This window comes from Apus apus, chromosome 4, assembly GCF_020740795.1.
Source record: "Apus apus isolate bApuApu2 chromosome 4, bApuApu2.pri.cur, whole genome shotgun sequence".
In the NCBI taxonomy this organism is placed as follows: Eukaryota; Metazoa; Chordata; class Aves; order Apodiformes; family Apodidae; genus Apus; species Apus apus.
In genome coordinates this window covers 103,671,663-103,698,232 of record NC_067285.1, presented here as the reverse complement: position 1 = coordinate 103,698,232, position 26,570 = coordinate 103,671,663, and the positions used below count along the sequence as shown (strand labels likewise).

General features: G+C 38.4%; 1 protein-coding gene across 1 annotated transcript in view; it reads right to left on the bottom strand.

The window, feature by feature from the left end:
- SORCS2 (sortilin related VPS10 domain containing receptor 2) overlaps positions 1-26,570 on the bottom strand; it is a 559,400-nt gene that overhangs the window by 87,375 nt on the left and 445,455 nt on the right. Inside the window, exons 4-8 of the mRNA XM_051619037.1 lie at positions 24,207-24,371; positions 19,447-19,520; positions 8,188-8,252; positions 5,892-6,010; positions 1,912-2,001 (exon numbers count right to left, since the gene is read on the bottom strand). Of these exons, the coding sequence (XP_051474997.1) occupies positions 1,912-2,001; positions 5,892-6,010; positions 8,188-8,252; positions 19,447-19,520; positions 24,207-24,371 (513 nt within the window). The remainder of the gene's footprint in view (positions 1-1,911; positions 2,002-5,891; positions 6,011-8,187; positions 8,253-19,446; positions 19,521-24,206; positions 24,372-26,570) is intronic.

Sequence of the window (26,570 nt, the reverse complement as noted above, 5' to 3'; positions counted from 1 at the left end):
CCCCAAAACAAGAGGGACATGAAACTGCTGAAGTAAATCCAGAAGAGGGCCATGAAGATGATAAGAGGGCTGGGAGGACCTCTCTGGTGAAGACAGGCTGAGACACCTGGAATTGTTCAGCCTGGGGAAAAGACCCTGGGTAGAACTCATAGCAGCCTTCCAGTATTGAAGGGGGCCTATAGGAAAGCTGGGGAGGGACTTTTTACAAGAGCAGGTAGCACTTTAAAATGAAAGAGGGGAGATTTAGGTTAGACATTAGGAAGAAATTCTTCACTATGAGGGTGATAAGACACTGGAACAGGTTGCCCAGAAAAGTTGTTGACGCCCTATCCTTGGAAGTGTTCAAGGCTAGGTTGAATGGGGCTTGGAGCAATGTGATCTAGTGGAAGGTGTCCTACCTGTGGTTTCCATCTTGTTTTAATTTGGTTCCTCCCAGTAAGGCTGAGCAGGAGGTTAGGGGGGTCATAGAGGGAAGGGTTTCTTTCTGCCACCCCTTGCTTATTCTTTGCTTTCCTTCATTGCTCCTTACTTGCTTTTTTCTGTCCCAGATGAGGTCACCCATAGGCTTCAGTCCCTTGAGGTGTCCCTGCCCCTGCGGGAAGGGCTGAATGGCTGCAGTCCCTCAGGGTTTGCATATATGGCATGTTTTAACATTCAGAACTGAATGGTCTCCTGTTGTTTTCCTAACTAGATATTTCCCCATGAGAGCATAAAGGCTACATTGAAGGCCTCAAAAACACTGAAATAATTTTTTGAAGTCTTGATATATTTACTTGCCCTTGGCTATATACATTTCTTGTCTAGATAAATAAATAGCTATTTCCATAGTACTATTGGAAGCATATCCCAAATAATATCTGAGGATTTGATTTGAGGGTTTTGTTAATATGTTGCATATTTAAAACCAGGAGACTACAGACCACCACTTATATTAAAAAAAAATTACATTAAAAAAAACCCCAAAATTGATAGAACATTGAACAAACTCTTTAGTATAGAAAAATAACAACTAAAGGGGGAAATATGTTGTACTCCACTGTCTTTCATTAGATGAGTAATGAATTAAATTTGTGCATTTCAAGACATGGAAAAATAACATTTCTTAGTTAGTTCTCTACCAAATAAGTGACAGAACCACCTAGAATCACATTAAAAGGCAGGAACCTCAGAAGGTCTCTTGACCAACCTCCTGCTGGGAGCAGGGTGAGCTATGAGGCCAGATGAGGTTACCTGGGGCTTTATCCAGCTGGGTCTTTAAAACCTCCAAGCCATTTTTCTTGAGGATTGTAGAAGCCTTCTAACTATTCATAAAGCTATGAAACACATTAAGTGCAGCACAAAACCTCAATTGCATCAGTTAAACCATATGAAAATATCTGTCTGTGCTTTACTGCTAATTTACTATGCAATGATGGAAACCCTGTTGCTATAAAAAAATGCTAGATTGAAGGAACCTGTCAACAAACTTTGTGATTTTGTTAAGTAATTGAAGTTCATATCGGGATTCTTTCATGAAACAGAGCACCATAAGCTGGTAAAATTCTCCTATATCACTATTCATGCTTATACCAGAAAGCACCATGTGGAATTAAGCTGTAAATGATTCTTGAAAGACCACTCAGTATCATTACATTGCTATTGGGTGTGCAGCACTGTTTCACAGAAGAAAAGCTCAGACTGCTGAGGTAACTGATGACAAATAAGCTACTGTATGTTCTTGCCCTCTATGGCTTATCAGCTGCTACATACCTAGAAAACAGTCGGGTGAACATACCACAAATGGGGCCCAGATATCTTCGCAAGGAGAATTACGATCTTGGAATAACGAGGTTAAAAAATAAAAGAACTAAGCTAGTTTAGGTAAAAAAAAGAAGAGAAGTGTGTAAACAGAAAGAAAGCGTGTACACTTACTTTCGGCAACGCGTATTTCGGCAGCTTCATCTGTACGAAGCCAGTGCGACGGTACGACACGTAGTACTTGGTCCGATTGGCTGACGTTGTCTATAGAGCAAAAACAGAACCCTGTGATAATTTATGTTAAATATAAAGAGTTTGTGATGGAAAGCTACTTCTTTAACCTGCACCTGAAATGCATAGCTATTTCTTCTATTACATGTGATTCGTTAGCACAATGTACTCCTAGGGGAATAAATGAAAAATAGCTAGAAAACAGACTCCAAATAGACTTAAATTCTTACATTCTCCCCCAGCTTTAGGAATAAAAAAAGTTATTTACTTCCATCTGTTACAGGTAGTACCTAAGACTTCAGCATCTGCTATCCCCAGTCCTTATTGAGATCTCTGTTGCCATTGGTCTCCCACATTTCTACCCTTTTGTAGAAATTCAGGCCACAGAACCCTCCAGGTAAGAGGCACACTGGTCATGAACACCAGGCACCTCAAGGGCAAGCAGCACTCGCACAGCATTACTCAGTGCAGAGCAATAAAAGCTAAATAAATCATGCTAATATTATGTAAAGCATTATCTGCATTTAACTGATAATTTCTATACAGGATAAAATGTTTCCCTGTGCAAGATGCTGCATGGAGGATAATGATGTAATTCTTAATCAACTGGATGGTCAGTTTTCAAGTCAACAATATGTCCTGAAAACACAATTATAAGCCTACATAAAGAAGCTAAACATGTATTTCAACAGCTTGATTGTGGAAGTGAAGGTAGATTAGGTTTTATATAAAATACTTCAGGGTTTATGAAGATTTTCACCAAAGAAAGCAAGCAGAAATGCACATTTAAAGAAACACCACTGAATGACTATTACCCGTTAGATCCTCTCCTCTTTATAATAGCAGGTACATTGGTCATTTCAAGATTTACCCTAGTCACAAAAAAAAAGAAACAAAAACAAATAAAATAATAAAAAAAACAATTTTCCTAAGAACCAAGAGGAAGATTCCCAATAACCACTGATGACAATACTTAACTAACACCTGCCCCAGGTATTTCTAGTCAGAAATCAAACACCAAAATCTGTGCCGTTATATAGGCCTCTTGAGCCCCATCAGATTGTGTTAGCCAAGGATTTAGCCTTAGGTTAAGAATATTTCACCTCTTTTTCCTTTTTTCCCCCCAGAAGATCAGCTAGGTAATGGCTATTCAGTCATTTTCACTATGTTTATAAAGGGTGGCTGCTTTGCAGGAATGGACTGGTCAAAAAACAAAATGGAATAAGTGAAATGAAATGTGCAAAATTTTTCTCTGGTTGCCCATGACAAACCAGATTGTGGAACAGAAGCACAAACAGATGTGTCTTCTTTCTTTGACTTAGAAAATCCATTTAAAATCCTACCCTAATCTCACTGTTTTTCTCCTCAAGTTTTGTGTTTAAAAAGGAAACCTGATTTGGAAAACAGCCTATCCTGAAGCATGCAAAATTGTGTTGGCTTGGTAAAAATAGACTTGATACATGACAGCACATCCTCCTGTCCAAATATTTTAAAGATATCAAAGTATTTCACATCATTATTATTTTCACTCATTTTTTAAACCAATTTCCTTTTTTGTGGTAGAGTGAGTGTGATGCCTTTTTGGAATGTAATTTGTTAAATTACAGATTAAACCAAAATTCTCACAATTTACTTAATTAGTGTTAAATAGCAGTCTTATCCATCTTTTCATAGTCTTCTTGATCACTACACATTTATTTTATGTCACTCATGTTAAATGACTGAAGATGATGGAAGGCAAGCGAGAATTGGAGTTGAAGCAGCTACTTGTGTCAAGCCTCACTGACAGTGAAGGCTGGTCTGTACCTAAAAACAGTGTTGAAACTTTAATCCTCCCACTAAATCACCTCTGAACCTGTCTTACTCCCAGTGCAAACTGGAAAATAAATTAGTATGAGAAACTTCCTGATCTTTGTGGATACAAACTGAAGAAACAGGGTTGAGATCTTCCTCTGAGATGGTAAAAGTCTGAGATTTGGGCTGGGATCGGCAAGGGAGAGCTCCAAGCTCTGATTCCCAGCTGCACAGCTGAGGGGATGGGAACAATGACAACGGCAATAAGACAGTCTCAAACTCTCCTCTTTTTGGTTCTGTTCCATCTTCTTTCTGACAGATATTTATGTGATATGAAGGAGTCCCTGGTCTGATAATATAGCAATATTTTAGTTTAGTAATAACAGAATTTGGAAGTGCACTGTTCCTCAGACATGCAGCTGCTGTGTGGTTTCGCTGCCACAGTTGTGTTCTGCATGACACCTCAGGGGTGCCTGTGCTTCAGATGTGACTATAGGATCCCAAGAGTTATCTTCTTCTGTTATATATATACAGCTAACTGTGAAACAATTTAGTATTAAGAGAAATTTATATTATATACTGCCATTTACTGCAGTTATGTCTGAAATGAAAATATTAGAGATGTTTCCCCTTTGTGTGCAATATGCACATCTATTTTCACTGATGTGTCTCAAATCTACAGAGACTATGTTACCAATGACATCATTTTTAGTAGTAGCAACTGAGCATTACTTTGGGTGTGTATTTCCAGGTTGCACTTCCATTTCATCTCTGCCCATCTCTACCATGAGACAGAGAAACAACAGTTCAAGATACAATTATACAATAGGTCTGGCAAAACAAAATGCTTGAGGAGCAAGCAGCCTTTGTTCTGCTGAGCACAGCAGTCTGGAAGTTTACATGGTTCAAAGCACTTCTCACCATCTGTATGGTGTGAAATGTATTTCAGAGCGAGCCTGGGGGGGGCCACAGATGATAATAATACCTTTGAGCAAGATGCCATGAGTGCTAGACTTGAGCTGAAACATGCCTACTTTAAAGCAAAAATACTTTTCCTAATCCATTTTGCTGTTTCTTTGTAGTGCTAAATGTTCCAAGCCATGCGGACCTTTGAAAACACTGTGTCAAACAAGAAGAGGGCAGATCTTGTGTCTCTTGACCAATTTACAGATCCTTTTTGAAGAAACAGCCACAATGGCGGAAAGCTGTGAAGAAGCCGACCTGATGTACACCAAGGCAGCAGTGGGGAGAGCTATCTGTCATCACAATATTGCTTTCCTGCAAGAGCCAATAAACAAGCCTTTGCAAGAAGCAAATCATATCAAAGGGGAAAAGGATGGCCAACCACTGAGGAAAGTATAAGCAACTTCCCCAGGAAAATCTAAAAAAACAGGTGGGAGATAGCCTTTCTTCCAGAATTTTGTAGCTCTGACAGATTCAAATCACAGCCAGTCTCAAGCAAATTTTCAAGTGTGCCTGAGCTGTACACAGTGCCACAAGGCTGATGGAGTTCCAGCCCAGGTTTCTGCAAGTAGGTCTTGTTGTTTGGGAATTAAATAACTGTGATGTAATTTGGATCATTACAAGTTGATACAAGCTTCCCAGGTACAGCCATTTCACCCTTTTGCTTCCTAAGTGCAACTCTATAAACTCTTTCCCAGGAAAACCTCCTCACAGGAGAATCCATGTGAAGAAGCTGAGTTGCTACTCTGTCAGTGGCTTTTCTTGGATGCTCTTCTCAGGGAAATTTTTTGTGCTATGGAGGAACTGGAAAATACCCAAGAGAGGCTGCAAGCATAAAACCAAAGGGGTTGCATTTTGGCCAACACATGACAGCATTTAGAAAAAGTAACTTTGAACCACATGATCCATTTGAAAATTTACATCTAGTTAAAGCCAGGTTGATGATAAATTAAAATTGATTCTATTAATAGGCAATTGGATGTAAAAGTTAGAGATGCATTTAGGTTTTTTTTAACTGATAAAGGAGGGCTTTGTCCCATGTACAAATTCATAAATAGTCATTCCTGATCTGGAGCAGGTTTCTCCATGTTCCTATATTACATTGTTGCTGCAGTGTTGAAAAATTTATTTTTTTTTTTATTTGAATCTCCAGAAAACAGCAGTACCTGAAGAAATATGTAGTCATCCTGCACAGTCAGGGAATCCCGATCAGTGCCACCAGCAAACTGGATTGTCATTATCTTATCAGAGCAATTTTGAATCTGGCAAGTGATGTAGCGATAACCTGAGGGAAGAGAGACAGAAACATATGACAAGGCTATCGAGGGGAAAAGAAGCAAGCAGTATAAAATGCTATTCATGTAGGTAAAGGCTGCCTTTGCCAATGGACTTAGTTATAAAATTATTCTATTAAACCTTCATGCAAGAGTTTTCCAGTCTTCAATGTACTGAGAATATATTAACTGCTTACAGTTCAGATCATTCCTGGGGGGCAGCCTGTTATTATCTAAATGTTGCTGGTCCAGAGAGACTAGGGGTTAGATGAATGAGACATTCATGGGTGGGGATAATAGAAGAAGCATCATTTCTGATTCAACCTATGCACAGAGCCAAATTATTCACTTGGGAAAATGGCAGCCTGACACAACATAACTGAACCCCACTACAAAATTGTGATGACTGAGAAGAGAATCAGAGTCTATTTAATAGACAGCATGCAGAATTTTAAAGACTATTTTCAAAGCTCTGTAGGAAAGTTAAGACACACTATTAACACACTATTTGAACTGCTCTGCTAGGGCAGGACTTCTATATCTGGAGTTAACATCTTGCTGAAAAAGCCTGGACTGATTTATATCAGTGGAGGCTATGGCCTCTCCCTTTCTCTCCAGTTAGCAATGGGCAAGGAATATCCTCTCTCCCTGGGCTGTTAGAACAGCATCACTGCATCTTTGATGCAATCTGCTCTTATCAGAGAGAGCACAGTCAATAATCCTACCCTACAGCAGCCGTGGCCCAAAGACCATCTTGATTCAAGCCCTTGTACAGATCATCCTTCCTCACATACTTCTGAGCACAAAATACTCGAGTGACTTTCTCAAGTGGAGTGAGAAAAAAAAGTTATATCCTGTGTCCAGATCACTAATTCTCCCCATGCAGTTAGATACAGCATGAAAGACCAACTAATGCACCTTCAAGCAAGTCCCTTCATTACTTTTGCAGTGGAATAGGAAATGCATTCCATACTTTATGACTTTCAATTAGAAAAGGCCAGACCAGTATACTAGATTGTTTTAAAATCTGAACGTCTTTGAACAGGCAGTTAGAGGCCATTCAGGTTCTCCTGCTTATGTCCAAATAATCCCAGCAAGGTTATTTGAGCAAGTGCAGCAATGAGCAAGTGAGCATGGCCATCAAAAACTCTTGTAGCTATTCATAGTTCCCATGACATCCACTACAGTTCTTTATCAATAGGTAGTACAAAGATGCTATTTCCACTGAAATCAATGTCAATGTTTGTAGTGACTGTAAGTGCACAAAGTCAGCTTTCTGAGAATCCAGCCAGGAGATATTTCTTGCAAGGTTTGATTTGTTTTTTGGTTTTTCCTGCTGTTTCCATTACATAAAAAAATAAAATAATAATTTTTAAAAGTCTTTCCATCTAGCTCCTGGAGAATCTTCTTACACTGCCTTCAAACACAGTAGATGATGGGGCTGTGTAAGGGTCACCATGTCTCAGAAATCTCACTGCTAAAAATTTAGAAACTGTCATCCAGATTTTAGCATAACTTTTTTTAATAGGGCTGAAAAAAAGAAAAGCTACAGGATCAGAGAAAGCCAGACTCCTTACAACATATTTTTAAGCCTGCACAGGAACTTAGATGATCTGCTTCAAGGAATTAAATTTTCTTTCAAGAGTACAATTGGTAACAAGAAACTACACAAGCTTTTGGAACCACGGTGACACTTTAGTACAGCACATCCTGACTGCTAATCTGCTTTTTCATTTATTTTCTTTTTGAAGTATCAAAGTATACTGGAAACTGTAACATGAGGAAATTCTGGGAGGCAGTGGTTAGTGCTATAGGACTGACATATGCAACAATTCACTTTAACAGACACTTACCCAGCACTAACACTGAATTGTCAGTTTTATTTGCAAATCAGGAAAAAATGTTCAATGTTTAACTGCCAGAATAAATTGCACTAGTAATGGAGAGTTTCAACAGAGCATAGCATCTTGATGTCAATTCCTCTTAGAGCGGAAAACAAGTAAATTTTAAATTATACTATATTTTTATATAAAAGGACATCTTCGCTGACTACAGATAAACACAAAGAATCCAACTTGCACAATTTCTCTTCTGACTACTTTTAAAAACAATCCAAAAAGAACTCTCTAAAACCAAGATAAATTACCATACTCTAGGGTATCAACTGATAACATTTTCATCTGCATACCTCCACTGGGGTCCTGGATTTCCATATGAACTAAATCAGGGTCTCCGTCAACTCCAGCAACGGCCCTGAGAACATAATATAATCAAGTTATGCAGAACCATCTACAGAATAATAATTATGTGGATGGAAGAAAATAGAGGATTTCATACTAACCAGCTTTAACTTTCTAGCTGAGAAATGAAAATAAACCTCACTTATAATGTCCTGTTACTTACATCATGAACGATTTTTTCTGTACTTGGCATTATCTTTTTCATAAATTTCTTTAGAATCTCTTTTAACAAAATATGCATACAAATGGAATCTACTGGAGAAAAGAACAGAACTAAGTATGAAGTTGGAAACAAAACTTCATAATCATAGATTGATATATATACACACAGAGATGCATATGCTCACATTCATTGGAAAGCACCACAGCATCTTTTAACAATTACCTTTGACATTTGAGACTACAAGGCAGATTTAGTGGGAGAAAAGACTTAGATTCCATTCTCGTTAGAAATATCTTAAACTTGACACATGGCTTCCATAACAAATTGATACATCTTTGGTTAGTACATTCAAGAGAAGAGTAGATTCTGCTTTGACAAAGGAAGAAAGTGAATAATAATTTTGAGAACAACATCCTGAGAAGGAAATTCAGTCAGAATTGATCAAAGTGCAGTTTAACTTTGAAAAACTGTAATGGGAATACAGGCTAATTTTCTCTTAATATCTCCCACATCAAATATGTTCAGCCAAAAGATGAGTTTTCTACCCTTAGGGCTTTCATCCCAACCTGGGAAGGGCAGCCCCAGCTGCACTTTTTTCTGGCTCTTTCATTGTCATTAGTCAGGAAGGTTCTGCAGAGAAAGCTTTGAGCTGACAGTCGTGCTGTCACTAAGTGAAGCAGAATCCGGCCCCAGTCCCATAGCTACGTTGCTCTTCCCTGGCACATAAGTCCATGGAGCCAGCAGATGTGAGCTGAAGACACACAAAGGAGATACACTGAGTGATAAAGTGCAGCTGGATGCAGATATTAAAAAAAAGCCCATTAAAATACTCAAGAGAAAATGATCATTTTGACACAATTATTAATAATTAAGTGCAATAAAACTATACTTTGGGTTGAAATTACATCATTGTTTAATGACTTTAATAGCATTGATTTATGAGGAGAGATTGTAACTCAGACTCAATAATTGGTGGCTCCTTGGGAACGCAGGCCAGAGAGGAGACTGGATGATTTCCACTGCTGGATAACAACCAGAAATAATCACATATGGTGTTTTTATCTAATAAGATAAATGATTAGTCCAAAGAAGAAAGGGAAGGGGGAGGGACGAGCCCCTGCCAAGCCATAAGATGTGAAGGAAACTTCCAGTGAGAATTTTTTAGTAAACACATGGAAAAATCTTGCATTTACTAAGAAGTTAGTATCTGAAACTACTCTGGCATTTTGGAGGCAATGCACCAAGTCAGAAAAATGTTATAGTCAGTGAGGCCTGATAAGAATATATATGAGCAGAGGGAAGGGATCTGTGAACTTTTTTGCTGTGTGTGCTATATTTATTTTTCTAAATACTCAGAACACCAAATCAAACCTGCTATCATCTCTGCAGCCAGTTTTCTGAAGGAAGAAAATTATGTTTGCTGAATATTTTACTTCTGTGCTGGACCCCATGCAGCTGAACCACCAACAACAGAAACTTTAGGGTTGAAATATTCTGTGGCTCAGCCTGACATGCTGGTCATCATCAATAATGCAAACATAGTTTTTTTTAGGTACATGTGAAACAACCTCTCGTATCTATAATTTATTACACACCATTTCATAAGCACAGTTTGAGATATTTGTCAATATTTTTATCTTCTCATATTTCTTTCAACAGCTCAGAAGTGGCAATGATCTTTTGTCTACCATGTTCCTCCTAACAATGGCAGCTGGCACAATCAGCCTCTAACCTTGCTTCTAGTGTCATCTTTTAGTGCAAGCAGTTGCAACTTTTTTTTTTAATTAACACTGCATGGACACAGAAGATGAAAGCTTCCCACCCAGATTACTTTTCTCATTTAGACTTTTTTATTTTTAATAGATGGGAATAAATAACAAGGAGGTTTTTTTAACCCAGTCAGGAAGAAGTAATACCTCTTTACCCATGAAGTTCAGATATTTCCCCTATACCTCCTTTTAAAACTGACATTTATTAAGCAGGAGATCAGGTCTTCCAAATGGTAAGCCCTCTATTTCTAAACTAGCTGGATCACCTCCCGTGGTGTCCATTGACTATAAAGAAGGTTTAGGACAACAGCTCTGAGCTGCAGTTTGACAAGCATTTCTTTTTATTGTCCTACCACACTAAGCCACACCATTCTGTGTCTCCAGCTTTGTCACTCCTTCACCGCCCCAGCAGTCTCATTTAATTTGCCAGGGCCCAGCATTGGCAACTGCCTAATTTAAAGGTGATCCTAGAAAGATCCACAAGGCTGCCAAAAAAAGAGGATTATTAAGCTATACCTGTAGATCTAGAACATTATACATTAGACAGGTGAGATGCAGCCTTTAAGTGCAGAGCTAATCCATTCTCAAAGGCACAACTTAAGTAACATTTAAAAAATACTGGTTTTCATTACTCTAATTGTACAGTTAAGCTATAACAGCAAAGAGGCTGTGTACTCACTAAAGATGTTAAACCCTCAAAGTCTAGTTTAGAATGACAGCTATGGAAAGTTTACCCAGTCCCTTTACCCAGCTTTACAAACACTTAGGAATAATCCTTTCTTCTTTTATTGGAAAAAGACCCCATACATTATGGCTGCTAAAGAAATTTTCAGAACAGAGTACAACTAATGCGGAGTCCTGGTTTGAACCAGGATAGAACTAAATTATTTTTTGTGATTTTACTTCTCAGTTAAATCCCTTCTAAGTAGCTACAGTTGCTGAAATTAACAGGATGTTTTCCAGTCAGTGCCTCTCTCTAGGACTGATAAAGTTTAATGTTTACAGTTATAGCGAGAGATGGTATTTGGAACCAAGGCCACTGCTTGGTTCTGAAGAAAACATCTTATGCTCCGGAACCAGAAGGGAGTAAGGGGTCACACCCGAGACCCTGCTTTGGGGAAGAGTGGACCAGACAGGTGACTAAAATTAACCAAGTGAAGGATCCTATCCCATACGTATCATACCGGATATAAATTTGAGGGTTCATCAGGGCCTCGCTCTCTTCATCCATAACCAGAAACCTGGGAGGACTCCATCCTTTTATTTGCCTTTGATCCCAATCCCTGCGTTCCTGTACCCCAGCGTTCCTGCATCCCAGCTCCTGTCTGTCACTGACTCCAGGAGTCAAGTCTGGGACTTTTCCAGGGTCTGCCCTGCAGCCTCAAAGATGACGTGGGCATTATTGGGGGGTGGGAGATAGCACTTTTGTGTATATTTGTACATATTTAATTACTTTTCCTTTTCACCACTACTGTCTCATTAAAGCTGTTTAATTTCCAACCCACAAGAGCCTCTTGTGGGTAGTTAGGGTCCGGCGGCCGGAAGATTTCGCGCTGTATGGAAAGATAAGGCCCCTCTCCTAATAGCCAATAGCACTTAGTTCACGATGTAAGCAGACGGAAGTGACACCACAGACCTAACTCATATAAATACCGTGGTAAACACTAATAAACGCCATTTGCCATCCACCACATTGGTGTCTGTGAGCTGATGGACCGAGCGGCCTGGGGTTGGCCGCCGTGCCGTTCTTGAACCAGGTCGTCACGCCTTTCCCCGAAAGGCAACAGCCTCTCTCCCTTATTCCCTCTCTTTTCTCTATAAAGGGAAGGGGTGGGGTATTAGCAGAGAGCAATCTGTCATTAGCTTATTTGCCAGCCCAGTGTTACACCATGACATGCAGAGAATGTGAAACTGTAGACTTGAAGGCTAAACAAATCTACTCATTTCAGTGGACTCCTCTGCCAACAGTATTTTAAGAAGCAATATTGTTATTCCACTTGTGCTTAAATCACGAACAAAAGGAAGGCTCAGTTTACTTCTACCACAACATAAATGCACTGTACCAGTAAAAGGACTGTGTCCACACCTACATTCATAAGCACAGTGTGCTGTTTCCCAGCTGGCTGTAAGGTAGGACCTCTTATAAAGCACAGACACTATGGACTCTGATAGTCCAACAGCTTCTTCCTTTTTAGTTAAGATTTCAGCATAATTATTATTCTTTTTGTCCTCCAAATAGAACAAACACTTTCATGGGATCTATCTATTCTTCTAAAATTCAGCAGGGTTTTTGGTCTGGTTTAGTTAGAGTCCCCCCACTTTCTTCTCACAGTAGTTTCAAATGCAACTGTTCGTGTCTCAGTAATCTGGGACTATTTCTTTATTTGTTTTACTTGGGTAAAGAAGGGCTTGCCACCGAATTTAGGGTTTCCTAGTTTGGGTTGTTTTAGTAGTTTACATTTGACCATTAAAATTTCCACTCCAATTCAGACTAACTTTAATTTTAGATCAAACAGGTCTTCCTCTAGGAAAAGAAATGTCTCTTGACTGAGTATACTATGCTGCATAAAGTATGTGCAACACACCAGAACTACAGATCACGTGACAGTGTGGTTACAACACTTCAGATCTAAAATAGCCCAACTTGATTGTAGGGTGGTATCAACATAGGCAGCCTCAATGTGCTTCTTTCCTTTTCTGTGAACAAGCTCCCATCATCTCCCCTGTGAATATCTGACACCATGTTGAGATTCTTGGGAAAACCAGTCCTACAGAACAGAATTTTAGAACTTTTTGCAGGGATTAGTTTTTTGTTTCTTAAATCACAGGATCATGCCAGCAGTTGAGCACCAATGCTGTGGAAGAAAAGTGGCAAGATACTCTCCTTTGGTGGTGCAGAGGTGAAGCTGCTTCAGCCTTGATGCAGCCTTTGTGCGAGTCTGACTTTGTTTATATCATAAAGTTGCATCTAATAAAACATGATGAGAAGCGGAGGGAAATAAGGGCACCTTTGTTTCCATTAAGGCCTGAATTTGGTCTCCTGAGGGATACTAGTGCCCTTTCTCATGCATATATTTTACTTTAGGCAAGTTTTCCTGAAAGATTAGCTGTTGCATGACCTAAGTTTTCACATCTCTGCATTAGTGCTCCACCAGGTAATTCCACTCACCTAAACAGCATTACATCAGCACAAAAATCTGCAGCAGGGGGGACTAACAAGCCCTCTGCATCCGCCTTGGTCTGTGTATAAATGTGTACTCCATGACACAACCATTAGGAATTGTATACTTTTAAATAAACATGGTTTTGAATTTAGAATTTTCTGCTAGGAATTCCAATTATTAAGCCCTTGGCATTATTTTAATTATATTTTTTCTGTTATTCAGCTACCTCTCTTCATGCACTGCCCTAGTATCTTCTAACTCTAGATGCCCACAGAATTAGGAAAACACCAATACTCATCTAAAATTCGTTATGTATGTAATATACATGAACAAAAAATATTACTGACATTTAGCACTATGCATCTCAAAATGTGAATCATAAGCATCAGTCCTTTATATGATAATTATGACTTGAATTTTACTTCAGGCAGGAGACATTTGTTTCCAGTAGTCCAGGCTCCTTTCATAGGAGAGCAGTTGTCTGCAAACATTCATCAAACAGTCAGCCTGTTATGGAAAGAGATCTTCTCTCTCCTGTTGTTGAATATTTGATGCAGTTAACTTGGGTGCATATTAATGAAGAGCCGTCTTCAAATAGGACATCTGAAAACAAAACCAAATCAAAACAAACCTGCTCATTGCCGTGCAGGAGCCTCCAATCAAAGGCCATCTGAAAACATGCCAGTGTCCTCAGTCTGCCCCTTTCAATCTCTGAGTTAATCCAAAAGGAAACAAGAACCCAGCTTATATTGACCGATTCTAGCACTTGGTTAAAGGGCACTGCCTTGCCTAGAGAGCAAGTCAAAAGCATGGAAATGTTTTTGCTGAGTAGCTTAAAATGGTATTGACTCTTGGTAACATAATTACTCTGGGAGAGAAAACTATTATTTGACTCATACAAGCTAAAAATACATTTGATCATGACTGATTTGTGTTTCAGGCCTTGACGCCTTCACATCTGCTTTCAAAGACTCACTTTCAATGAGTCAGGCAGTGCCCTACATGGCCAGTGGTGCTGCTATTTATTTATTCCTTATGTTTACATGGTTTTTCACAAAAAAAAATTTCTTGCCAACTTTATCCAAACAGTAGAGCTGGAGTGGTGTGTCTTGGCCATGGGCTGACCTTGGCTGGCCACCAGGTGTCCAGCAAGCCACTCTATCACTCTCCCTTCTTGACAGGACAGAGAGAGAAAAATAAGATGAAAAGCTTGTGGGTCAAGATAAAGGCAGGGAGACTGCACACCAATTACCTTTGTGGGCAAAACGGACTCGACTTGGGGAAGATTAATTTAATTTATTGCCAATTAATAACAGAGCAGGATAGTGAGAAACAAACAAAAAAAACCCCACAAACCTGAAAAAAACACCTTCCCCAGAACCTGTCTCTTCTTTCCAGGCACAGCTTACCTCCCAATTTTCTCTTTTCCCCTCCCCCCGCCCACAGCCAAGCAGGGGAATGGGGAGTGAGGGTTGCAGTCAGCTCATCATATGTTGTCTCTGCCTCTCCTTCCTCCTCTGGGGGACTTCTTACTCTCTTCCCCTGCTCCATTGTGGGGTCCCTCCCACCAGACACAGCCCTCCACACACTTCTCCATTGTGAGTACTTTCCACAGGCTACAAGTCCTTCATGAACTACTCCAGAGCGGGTCCCTTCCAGTCCCCCACAGGGTCCTAAGTCCTTCCAGCAAACCTGCTCCAGTGTGGGCTCCTCCGTCCACAGGGACCACAGGTTCTATCAGGAGCTTTCTACCGTGTGGGCTTGCCAGGGTGGAGGTGGGGTCCTCCACAGGCGGCAGGTGCATTATCTGCTCCACTGTGGACCTCCATGGGCTGCAGGGAGACAACCTCTCTCACCATGGTCTTCACCACAGGCTGCAGGGGAATCTCTGCTCTAGCATCTGTAGCATCTCCTCCTCCCTTCACTGACCTTGAAGGAGGGAGGGCTGTTTCTCACATTTTTCTCACTTCTCTCTCCCAGATGCTGTTGCTCAGCTTTTTTTGCCCTTTCGTAAAGACATTACCACAGTGTCACTCATGGGCTCAGCTTCGGTCAGTGGTGAGTCTGCCTTGGGGCTAGATGGAACTGCCATTGTCTGACTTGGGGGCAGTTCATGGTCTCTTCTCACCCCTGCTACCAAACCTTGCCTCTTAAGCCACACAGACCAACTGATTAAGTCAAATGTAAAAATGACTGCCCACACACATTCTTGGCTTCCCACACAAGAGCCTCTCACAGAAAATTCAGTGTTAAAGGCTCAACTAAATCCTCTTTGTATTTCTTTCTCCTTCAGGGCATAACATGGCAGAAATCCCCTCTTTCACCTGACACTTGAATAGCCAGGAACAAACACTTGGCATTAATGGGTATGATTTTGATTGATTAGTCCTATGGGATTTCATGATGAGATTAGAACTTTGGTCCCCTGAGAAAAACTGCTCTACCCAAATATACTCATCTTCTTTTCTATTTTTCTGTTCTCACTTCTCATCAAAATGGAGAAGCTATAGCTAAAAATAAGAGAAACAGATACCCATAGCAGAGGATCCACATATCCAAGTGAGCAGAGGATAAAGCATGACAGAGTCATAAAGGAAATGTGCTGGGCCTAATTCTCTGGTAATTACCAATTCATGACTTACTGTCCTGGGGTATATTTGTGCTGGTATAGACAGCTGATTCACAATCTGTTCTTCACTTACGTATTACTAAGCTCTATTTTGAGAAATCAAAAATAACTTCACTAGTGCATAAGCCTTCAGGATAGAGAAGAACAGCAGCAGAGCCAGAGCAATCCCAAACTGCACTACTCTTTCTTCTTCTCAAGGATTGCCACAGAATACATCACTAAGTTTCTAAAATGGGCTTGATACACTGTGTGATGTGTGGGTGTTTAATGCTTGGCTGGGATAGATTACATAATTCTATTTCTAAGTCCAACTCTCTGCATTCCCTCCTTACAAATACCCCAAGAGCTGAAAAATTACTTTAAAAGGTTGAGTATTATAACATTCCTTAAACAGAAATCATCGCATTGGGGCAATACTATATGCCCAGTTGCAGTTTATATGCAGCAGTAAAACTGGCAACGGTAATCAAAATTCCTTAATTTTAAAGCACAAGAATTTGCTCAAAATTAAAACTTTTGACATACCAAAAATAAATAAATAAATAGAATTTTGTAGCCAGTGTTTATGCAGAATTGAAAAATTATTTTCTAAACATTGACAGAAAACTATTTTTTTTTGGTTTTAATTACAGTGTGATTTAGCATAACATTTTATTAAGTTTATTTCAAATACACATTTAATGATTTTCCTTTGAAAAAAACTTTTTAAAAAAGCTTTCTAATTAACAATGTCAGGGCATTTATTTTCAGTATTTCCATATTTTATGAACAGGTTTTTTCCTCTATTTTGATTTTCAACTTGAATGAGGAAACAATAAAATAAAGAAACTTCTAGAATACAACTGTTTTGCAACAATCTTTACATTTAACTGAAGCCTTACAGCTCTTGTTTTTTTAATATACTCGACTAGACTATTCTAGTCTATTTTCAGTTGGAAGGAACCACAGTGATCATCTAGTCCAACTGTATGACCACTTCAGGGCTGCCCCAAAGTTAAAGCATGTTGTTAAGGGCATTGCACAAATTTATTCTTAAATAACTGACAGGCCTGGGCCCCACTCTCTAGGAAGCCCATTTGCCTCCAAAGACGCTAAGAAATGAAAAACTGCTAGAAAGAATTAGTCGACTTTCCTTTCCAAAAGAATAAATGAAACAAAGTGGGAAAACAGCTGGGAAAGGGTAAGGAAATGCCACACTGTATCACAGACAGGAAAAAAGTATTCTATGCTCCTGAAATAGAGATGGTGGTACACGCTTTCCACCAATACCAATAATCTTTCCATTAGTTCCACTGTCATGAAAGACCAAATTGCATACAGTAAATCTGCAGAGGTACTCAAGGGATGGTCAGAACAATTGAAATGCAGCCCTCCACTCACAGCAAATTATTTATATATTGCAATGTACCATATGATATTAGAAGTAAAATCTATTTATTTCTCTTTATTTCTATGTTACTGGTGAGGCACTTAACTTCTGCTACCACATTTTTGCTGTTGCTGGCTCATACAGTTCTTGAGAGAAATCAGAATGGTCTTTATACAGAAAGGAGGAAGGGAACCCGAGAGAATATTTCTAATGGTTATAAATGTACAGACTCTTCAAATTTATTATCCTTATCTGAGAGGAATGTGACATTTATGAACAACCATGACTTTGAAATACTACACAGGAATTATTCCTATTAAAGCTCCAGGACGCTTCCCTGCTTGTGTCTGAACAATATAAAGAAACATAAGGATTGTGAAACATGGCAAAATACAAACTTAATATTAAACATGCACTTGCTGGCTTTAGATCTTACGTGCAAAAAAACATTTTCATACTGTTTGAGTAAGAGCAAAACTGACACATATTTCAGTGGTATGCTACATTTTTCATAATTTAAGAGTGCTAAATATACCTAGACTTGGATAAGAAAAACACCAACAGGCTTCAACTGGCGTTTATCTGTTAGTAACTTGGACAGTTTTCAGATCTAATACATGTGAAAAGAAATTTTGATTTAAGACAGAGCCACATGTCCTCCTGATTTACACCCTATATAATCTTGCTAAGGAAAAATCAGTTAAAAGGCAGACATGACATTTCTGACCCACTGTGTTACTTCTAAATTATTATACCTTATCAAATGGTAAAGAGACCTATGAAGTGTATTGCCTGTGAAGCTTCAGCTGCTGTGTAGAAGTCAGTTCTTCAATAAGGCTATACTTCGAAGGAGCAAGTAAGCAAAAGCATCAGGCTGATTTAATTATTTCAGCAAGAAAAGATTGAGACAAAATGCAGCAAATCAGATGGGTGTCACTACAAAACAACCACAGGCTGGTTTTCTAAAAGTATGGGCAGTAAGCAGGTTGCCCAGGGCCACAACCTCCCCCCCTGCCCAGCTTCAGCAGCAGCACACACACCAGCACATCTTTGGACTTGGCCAAGTTACATTTTTGGCCAGTGGCCCATGTCTCTGTAGATACTGAGACAGCTTGTGCTTTGGAACCTCTACATAAACAGCTTAAGCAGCTTGAGGGTTGGTTAGTTTTGTTTTCAAAGCAAGAGAAAAGCAGCTACCTAAAGAAAAAGGAGGATCACAGCATGAATACCAAACACATCACAAATCTTGCAAACAAGATCAGGTAAATCCATTTTGATACTGACAACTCTGCAAAATATTGCTGAAACCCAGATAGGGCTCCACAGACATAAGGTTAATTATACTTGACGTAATTGACACAAACCAGAGTTATTCTAGAAGTGAAATTCAAAGTCATTTAAGGAAGAGAAGTGCCTAGCATGTTATGACTAACCCTGTAATAACAAATACCAATTATTGGTAATGATACATTTATGCATAGTCCATACTTAAGCATTAAAATGTGACATTCTTCCAGTAGAAGCTAGATAAATGTTGAGAGCGCAAACTGACCTGATTTAAATGCAAAATAAACTGAAAACACTAGCAAAAGGCTGATTTTGGTGTAAGAGAACTTATACACTTTCCAAACTAATTTCATTTGTATAAAAAACAGGCATGGACTTATTCTTCAACCATTTTACAACCTGTTTAAATCACTTCTTAAGCATTTTGAGAGACTGCAAAATATTTCAGCTGAAAAATAAATCATTTTATATATGTAAACTCAATAGTCATATTTTTTACCACTTACATTGAGAGTGTAAGTTTATCTATGACTCAATTTAATTGGTCTGATTCAACTTCTCCTAAAAAAAATGTTATAGATTTTTCTCTGTAAAAAGATTCCTCTTCTTTCTAAAGATCAAGTTCATCAGTAAAATGAAGAAAAATTTATTTGGACAAAACAACTTTCTTTAAATCTTGGGCTTCATAGACACAGACCTTTGTATGTGTTGGCAAAAGACACCAAGACTCATACTGTCCCCAGCAGTACTTCTGGAGACATCTTTCTGATTTTAATGAAATACTTTTGCTGATCATTTTTAATTTGGAAAATAACAGATTTCTTACCAAAAAATATGATCTTTTGAAACTCGTTCCTGCAGAAGGATCCATTTTTTGCCCAAGTCAATGGATACGTAAACCTACAAAAGACAAAAAAAAAGTAGATGATGGGAAACTGTTAATGATGTACATCTTCAAAGACAGGTCCTAGGTCACTATTAAAGTTACACTGCACAACAAGAAAAAAAAGAATCATTACCAGGGACTATCTACAATGTTTTTTAGAGTAATAACCTTTCATTCAGAAAATATTTTAAAATATAATCTATAAAGAACAAAAGTCACTGATAATGACTATATGTTTACCATGAAAACAATTCACAGTTCATTTTGGGTCAGATTTTTTTTTACCTCAGCCTGGTTACACACAAGGGACTATAAAAAGGACATTTTTCTTCTTCTTCTTCCCATTCATTGATCAGACAATACCAAATGTTCCCTTCATACTTCAAGCCTTAATTCCATCAAAAATACTTTTAAGCCAGGAAGTCAATGACTTTTTTACTCTGCTAAAACAGGTTCAAAAGATATTAGAGAAATGCTTAAGAGAGTTTATGAGGAAGACGCATTTAAGGACTTGCTTGATGGATAGCAATTTGTGACCCATGAGAAATGGTCATTCAGCAGAGAGACAGAAGACAGCCTGAAGGAGGAGGTCTCTAGTTCCACCTACTCTCTGAACAGTTCACCCCTGGTAAAAAAGCAAATGCTAATGGTATAGAAGGCTATCAAGAGTGCAGATGAAAGCTGCTTTCCTCTAGAATAAAGTGGGATATAAAATAGCTATTAAAAAATTTTCCTCTTTCAGCATTTGCCTCCATAATGTGTTTCCTCCAGTTAAAATAGGAAATATGTGTCAGACTTCTAAGACGACAGATTTAAAGCCCCCTGCTGTCTGTATGCATTTCTTACTTGATCCAATTTACATATGATGGGTTTTCTCTTAATATCTCTAAAGGGTGTCTGTGTGGGAGGGGGGAAGGCAAGTAAAACTGTTCTCTGATGTGGGAATAAGGCATCAGATCAGTCAGTAACAGTTCTGGCGGAAACTGTCTTATGGGGACTAGTAAGAAGTGCTTTTGTTTTAAAACGAGAGGTTCAAAGACAAATGCAATAAACCCTGTGATTATGTATGTTTCACTAAAGAAAACCAGCAATGTTAATATATAAAGATAAAGGCTAAGGTAACTTTTCTTAGCATAAGTTCTATGGCTAAATTTATTACCATTTGAATCAGAGATAAAAGAGTACATCCCATTTACTCTGCACTTCATAATGGCTGGGCTTTGTTCCACTGCATGCTCAATTAAAGCAGGTAGACCACAGTTTGGGTAAGAAAATACAGTCAGGACTCAGATTGCTTACTTCAGCATTCGATGCACAGAGAGAAGTAATCAGAGAACAAAAAGTCTTCACCCTCAGAGCTAAAGGTGTTAATTATGGGGCTACAGAGCCAGGCTCCTGATTTGCCTGCTAACTTTCTGGTTTTAGCTTTACTCTGCAGGTAAGGGCTTACTGCAACCAGTGAATTTTATAGTATAGAGCTTTTATCATGTGTGTTAGGGCTTGCTACAACTTGCGTATTTTACAGCATTGGGCTCAGAGCAACCTTATGGGAGGGCTGGCTGTGGCTTTGTATGGGCTAAATGGTGCAGGACAGAGAACCTGAACTTCTTACCTCTCCAAACACTTGTCACCACAGGCATTATAGAAAAGAAGACCATTGGTCTGACCATTTTCCTAAAAGTGTAGTGTGGACCCTGATCAGCCAGCTACCTGACTCAGCAGGCTGTTATAAGTCTGGAAGATATGATCATTTAATGAGCTGCCCTAACCCTCGTGTCCAAGCTGCAAAGAAAGCCAAGAATTCAGAGGTTCCTGGCAAGCTGGATAAGAGCTATTTAGGATAAGGGACAACAGCGACACATGAACAAAGGAATATACTTTTGTCATGGATAAATTTTGAAGAAAATGAGAGAAGATTCACACCATTAGAACAGTGGTGGCTGTGCAGTAGGGGCCAAAAAAGACCAAAGTAAACCCTACCCCCACATGCACCAACCCAAACTACCTCACATCACACATATTTTAGACTGAAGCCTGGAAGCTTATGAATAAACACTTTGGTTTAGTGTAGGGGGAAGCTCTTGCAATCTTATGGCAAGGGAGATTGAGGTAGGACTGCTAAGGCGTATTCAAACAGAGGAATTGTAAATTGATGCAGTATTTGAAATAAGTTAAAAAAAAACCCTGAAACTAACTTACACACACATTCAATTTCCTTTAATTAAAAATATGTTTTTAGTTTTGAAACAGGTACATATGATAAAACTATTAATTTAAATCAGATATGAGATGAAAACAGTTATATTAGTGGACAGCTAAAATATTTGGCTTCAGCAAACACATCTAATCTATCTTAGAATTCTCTTTATTACCACCCATGAATAAATGTGTGGAATCACTTTTTTAAAAAAAAAATTCTCAGTTTTGCCATCCAGCAAACCTTTCAGTTTCCAATGTACATTTAAAATCTACTGCATCCCTACTGAGCTTTAAAAAAATCTAGAAGCAGTACTATAGAACCTGTGACTAGCTGTTTGTTATTCATTATAACTGAGGTACCCAGAAAAAAACAAAACCAAAACAGTATAGATTTGAGGCAGTACATGAATTAATCCAACCTCATTGACTGGATTTGCATTAATTTATAGTGTCAACTAGAGGCTAGAGAATTATTTAGAAAATAAACTAGGGTTCTGAATGAAAGACCAACAGATACTTTGCAATATAAAATAAGTCCTAAATCAAATCAGAAATTGAGAGAAAGGCCACAATGTTCCAGTAGACAGAGAAGTGTGACTGCTCTTTATGAAGGACATGATCCTGTACTCCTTGTATTCTCAAAACTGCGTTTGTAAGAAATAATTTCAGTAATAGAAGGTAATGGCTTCTGAGTTTTAGATTGACACTATTTTCTTTCAATGAAGATAGAGTTACCTAACTCAAAAACCTGGAGTATACAATCTCCATAGGCCAAATTCAGATCAAGACCATTTTTCAAGACCTTTGATTTTAGTCCAATAACCTCGTTCTATGTTGAGTTGCAATTTTGATTTTTAGCTCCTCTGCCAATATCTCTTCATCTTCTTCTCCCCACCAGGCCAAATGTATCAGATCTTACTCAAAATTTCAGCAGGTTACTGACCCAGTTACAGTTAAAGGCATCGTTTGTTCCTATACTTCTTAGGTAAAGATGTAAAATTTGTTCAGTAAGACTTTATGGTCTCATATTGAAAGCCTGAGAAAAGTCTATCAGATTGATTAACCCTTCCTGACACTAATGCAGAGCTATTCTTTTGCAGTTGTTTTTTTTTTGTACAGTTGCACTTTAAATGTGGCAAGTAACAGTATCACTCCATTTGGAAGGTGATCCAAGAATAAATTTCCTGAAAACCTCCTTATAATGCATATTTCATCAAAACACAAAGCAAATGCTTCACTTGGTGCTCCTGCCCCCTTCTCTTCATGGGAAGTACTTCTACCAGTTGGGGCTGGTCAACTTCTCAATACAAATCTTTGGACTCTTACACAGAAACAAATGTCAAAGTGAAAAAGAGCTTTTCCTAACATTGCCTTTTTCTAGCTTTAGTTTTCCCTGAAGTATTGTGTTTACATAACGTGCATTCAACACATCTGTAATTGTGTTACGAATTCAAATTGAAGCTGCTAAGTAAAATACTCATGTAATTTGTGATTGAATTTAGTTTGCTATTTTTTTTATTCTAGTTCTACATTTATTTGCAAATTACTGTAAAAATGAATTGTCTTGGGATGACCTATTAACTTATATATCCCAGAAAACACTACAAAGGATGACCTGATATAACATCACTGAAATCAGCGCAGTATCTGGCTGCAGCATGAGCAATTTTCTCTGACTAATCTCACCACCTAAATGTAGACCTTCTCTAAAGTCTGAAAAGTCTGAAAAGGATTAAAGTGGACTGGAGTTTACTAATCTCAGTTTAAAATAGGAGTTACAACTGAGGTGAGTCAAGACCACTACCAGGACCAGAATCACAGTGACCTTAAAGCTGCAGTTTTGGCACAGTGAAAAAGAGATGAACTACACACTTCCAGAATGCCTGTGCATTCGTCAGTGCTTAGCCCAAACCATCCAGAAAAAATGTCTTTTTAATTTAACCCTAAGAAATCTGGAAGATGGTCAAAATTTACAAATCCCATGATACAAGTCCTGAATCAGAAAGCAATATAAATACATCATAAGAGAGAGAATTATTTTACATTTCTGCAGATCCGCTGATTCCTCAAATCCTCTTCTGCTGCATGACTGTGCTGTTTATTTTATATTACTTCATTTTACATCCCATGAACAGCCTTGGAAACGCTATTTCAGCTTCATAAACTTTCTACTACACTATAAATTATTGAGCAATTGCTAACGGTCACTTTCTAGGGAGGAGCAAATTTCAGAGGTACTATTTAACTTTATTATGCAGGAGGATAAATTTTACCAATATCTGTATCAACTAAAAATGCCAGAATTTGAATTTTTGTAAAAACAAAGATTTGTACACAAGACAATAAATATTTAAATAAACCTCAAAACCAGAATGTTATTCCCTTCTGGGCAACTGATATTTTGTAAAATGCAGCACTAATCAGCATATCAGAACTGTTGTATATCTCCTTAACAAAGCAGCTCCTCAAATTCAAACAAATGCAGTATCTTCAAGCTTTACCTTGCCTTCCTTGGTGTAAGCAAGTACTTTATCTTCTTCTTTTGGGTGAAAAAGGAGAGTATCCACAAAGAAAGCAATGGGTTGTTTCTGGAAAGTGGCTCCTTCATCCGTGCTTATGAAAAGACTTTGGTCTCGGTCATTATGAGAAGAACTTACAAGAATTATCTAAAAGATAAAACAACAACATATATTCAGAAGACTGTTTACTCCATAACAGACAACACAGCCTTATTCTTCTTGTGTAAATGTCCGATCATGTACATAGCTTACCTATCAAAACTCTGTGGACTCAAAAGCATCTGGGAGATAAGGTCTGCAAGATGCTATTAATCTTCCCTGACCAAATCTGTGAATGTTGAATTCTATAACTTCTCTTGGAAATCACACCAAATTGATGATGTTCTTCATCTTTACTCAAAATTACTGCCTTAGATTTTTGTCCATGTGCCAAGTTCATGAGGCCACATGAGAAAATCTTGAGACTAACCAAAAAATAATTAATACTAGTAATGAATAATTTTATCACGTCAGGAGACTGACTCAGGAGAAACAACTATTTCATAACATCTCTCTGTTGCTTCATCATACTCCTCCTGCTGACACATTTTGGATAAAATGGCAATTCACCTTCATGTAGAAAAATATGCCAATCACTTATTTGCATTTCCTTCTCGCTCAGGCCCAGATAATGTCTTGACACAAACATAGTAGAGGTGTCTCCTTGTATGAACTTTATGTCAGGCTTTCAGCAACAAAGAAATTCTTCCTTGATAATTCAATCAGAATTGCACTCTTTTCAACTTCTTCACCTTTTGCAGTTGGCCAGCATGTTGTAATATGCTTCTAAAGAGGACAATAAGAGAATCTATTTTTCTTGTTTCCAGATCAAACAGGCCCAGTTTGCATTCGAAAAGGGTGCCTTTATCAACTGGTATCCTAAAAACAAACCCCGGATTTTCAAAGGCTTATACTTCAAAAGCAATTAAAGAAGAACGTATTTAAAATATTCAAGAATTGATGCAGAAGACACCATAGAATCCTGATCACTGTAACAGAGTAAACTGCTTACAGAGATAAATGGCACAGAGCAAACAGCATTACAATAAAGCAAATCCAGAGAGGAAATATAATAGACATAACAGTTCAACTTTTATATAGTGTACTTTTGTAGAGTAAGCTGAAGTTAAAAAAACATATGGAATTTCTAATTAATTACAAGATATGACAGCTGGACTGACCTTTTACTGCAATTTACTGCACAGTTGCACTAATTTCTGCAAAGCTTTCATATACCTAAAATGAGGCACATACTGGAATACCATGTTGAACAAGAGAGAGAATTGCATTTATACTTCAGGGTCCGCTGCTGAAGCCCCACACCAAAGCACACATTAAGCCAAAACTGCTATTAGCTGTGTGACTAGGTCAGTCAGTAGAGCAAGATAATAGCCCATAACCTTGCTGTGATTTATTTTTTTTTATTACATGCTTTACCCAAGAGTAGGAAAAAGTCATTTTTATTGGAAAGCCTCTATAAATGACACTTTCACAAATGCCACCCCTTATTCCAGCTGGTTTAAACGGCTTCCTATCTCTTGGTAAACTCTTCAAGCAGTATGTGATTAATTTATTACTATACACACTCTAAATCTACTACTGGTGGCCTAAATATAGCATTCCAAGATTCTTGTAACACACTCATTTGGCAGGTTTTCTGCAGAGGTCTTGGCACCAATCTAAAATGGAATGTGATGTTGTGTGCTGCCCTGTCATGCTTGTGCTGCAAGGTGGAGTGAAGCAGCATTTATGCCCAGAAGGGAGATCTGGACTTCCTTGCCACACTACCACCTCCAACTCAGGTGTAAAATATCCAGTTTTTATTGAAAATAAATTAATTCAAACCATCTGCATGCTGGATGAGTGAAATAGTGCTCATTCACACTGGTTCCTGACCAGATCACAGAAAATAAGGACCCAGTCCTGTGCTAAGGTAACCTCCACAAGCCAGGCTGCAGTGTGAGCTCCACAATTCCCGATGCAGCTCGTGTCCAGGCATGTCCTTGCACTTGTATGCATGCACAAGGCTGGTCCTGAGACCCGTGCTTGGCTTGTGGTGTGTCCAAGTCCTTCCATGCTCTATCACTAGAAGCAGTAAGGCAGTAATTCCATATAGAAAGTTTAGTATTTTTGCATACAGTCTTCTAGTTAAAATATCACTTTCCGTAAATATCTTCATTCTCTCCTGTTAGGCAATAGATTTCACTTAAAAAAAAAAAAATGAATACAACTAAGACAACAAATGACTATGGCATTTATTCCAGAAAAGGCATAAACTGCACTTGTACAGTAATCTCTGGACTACAG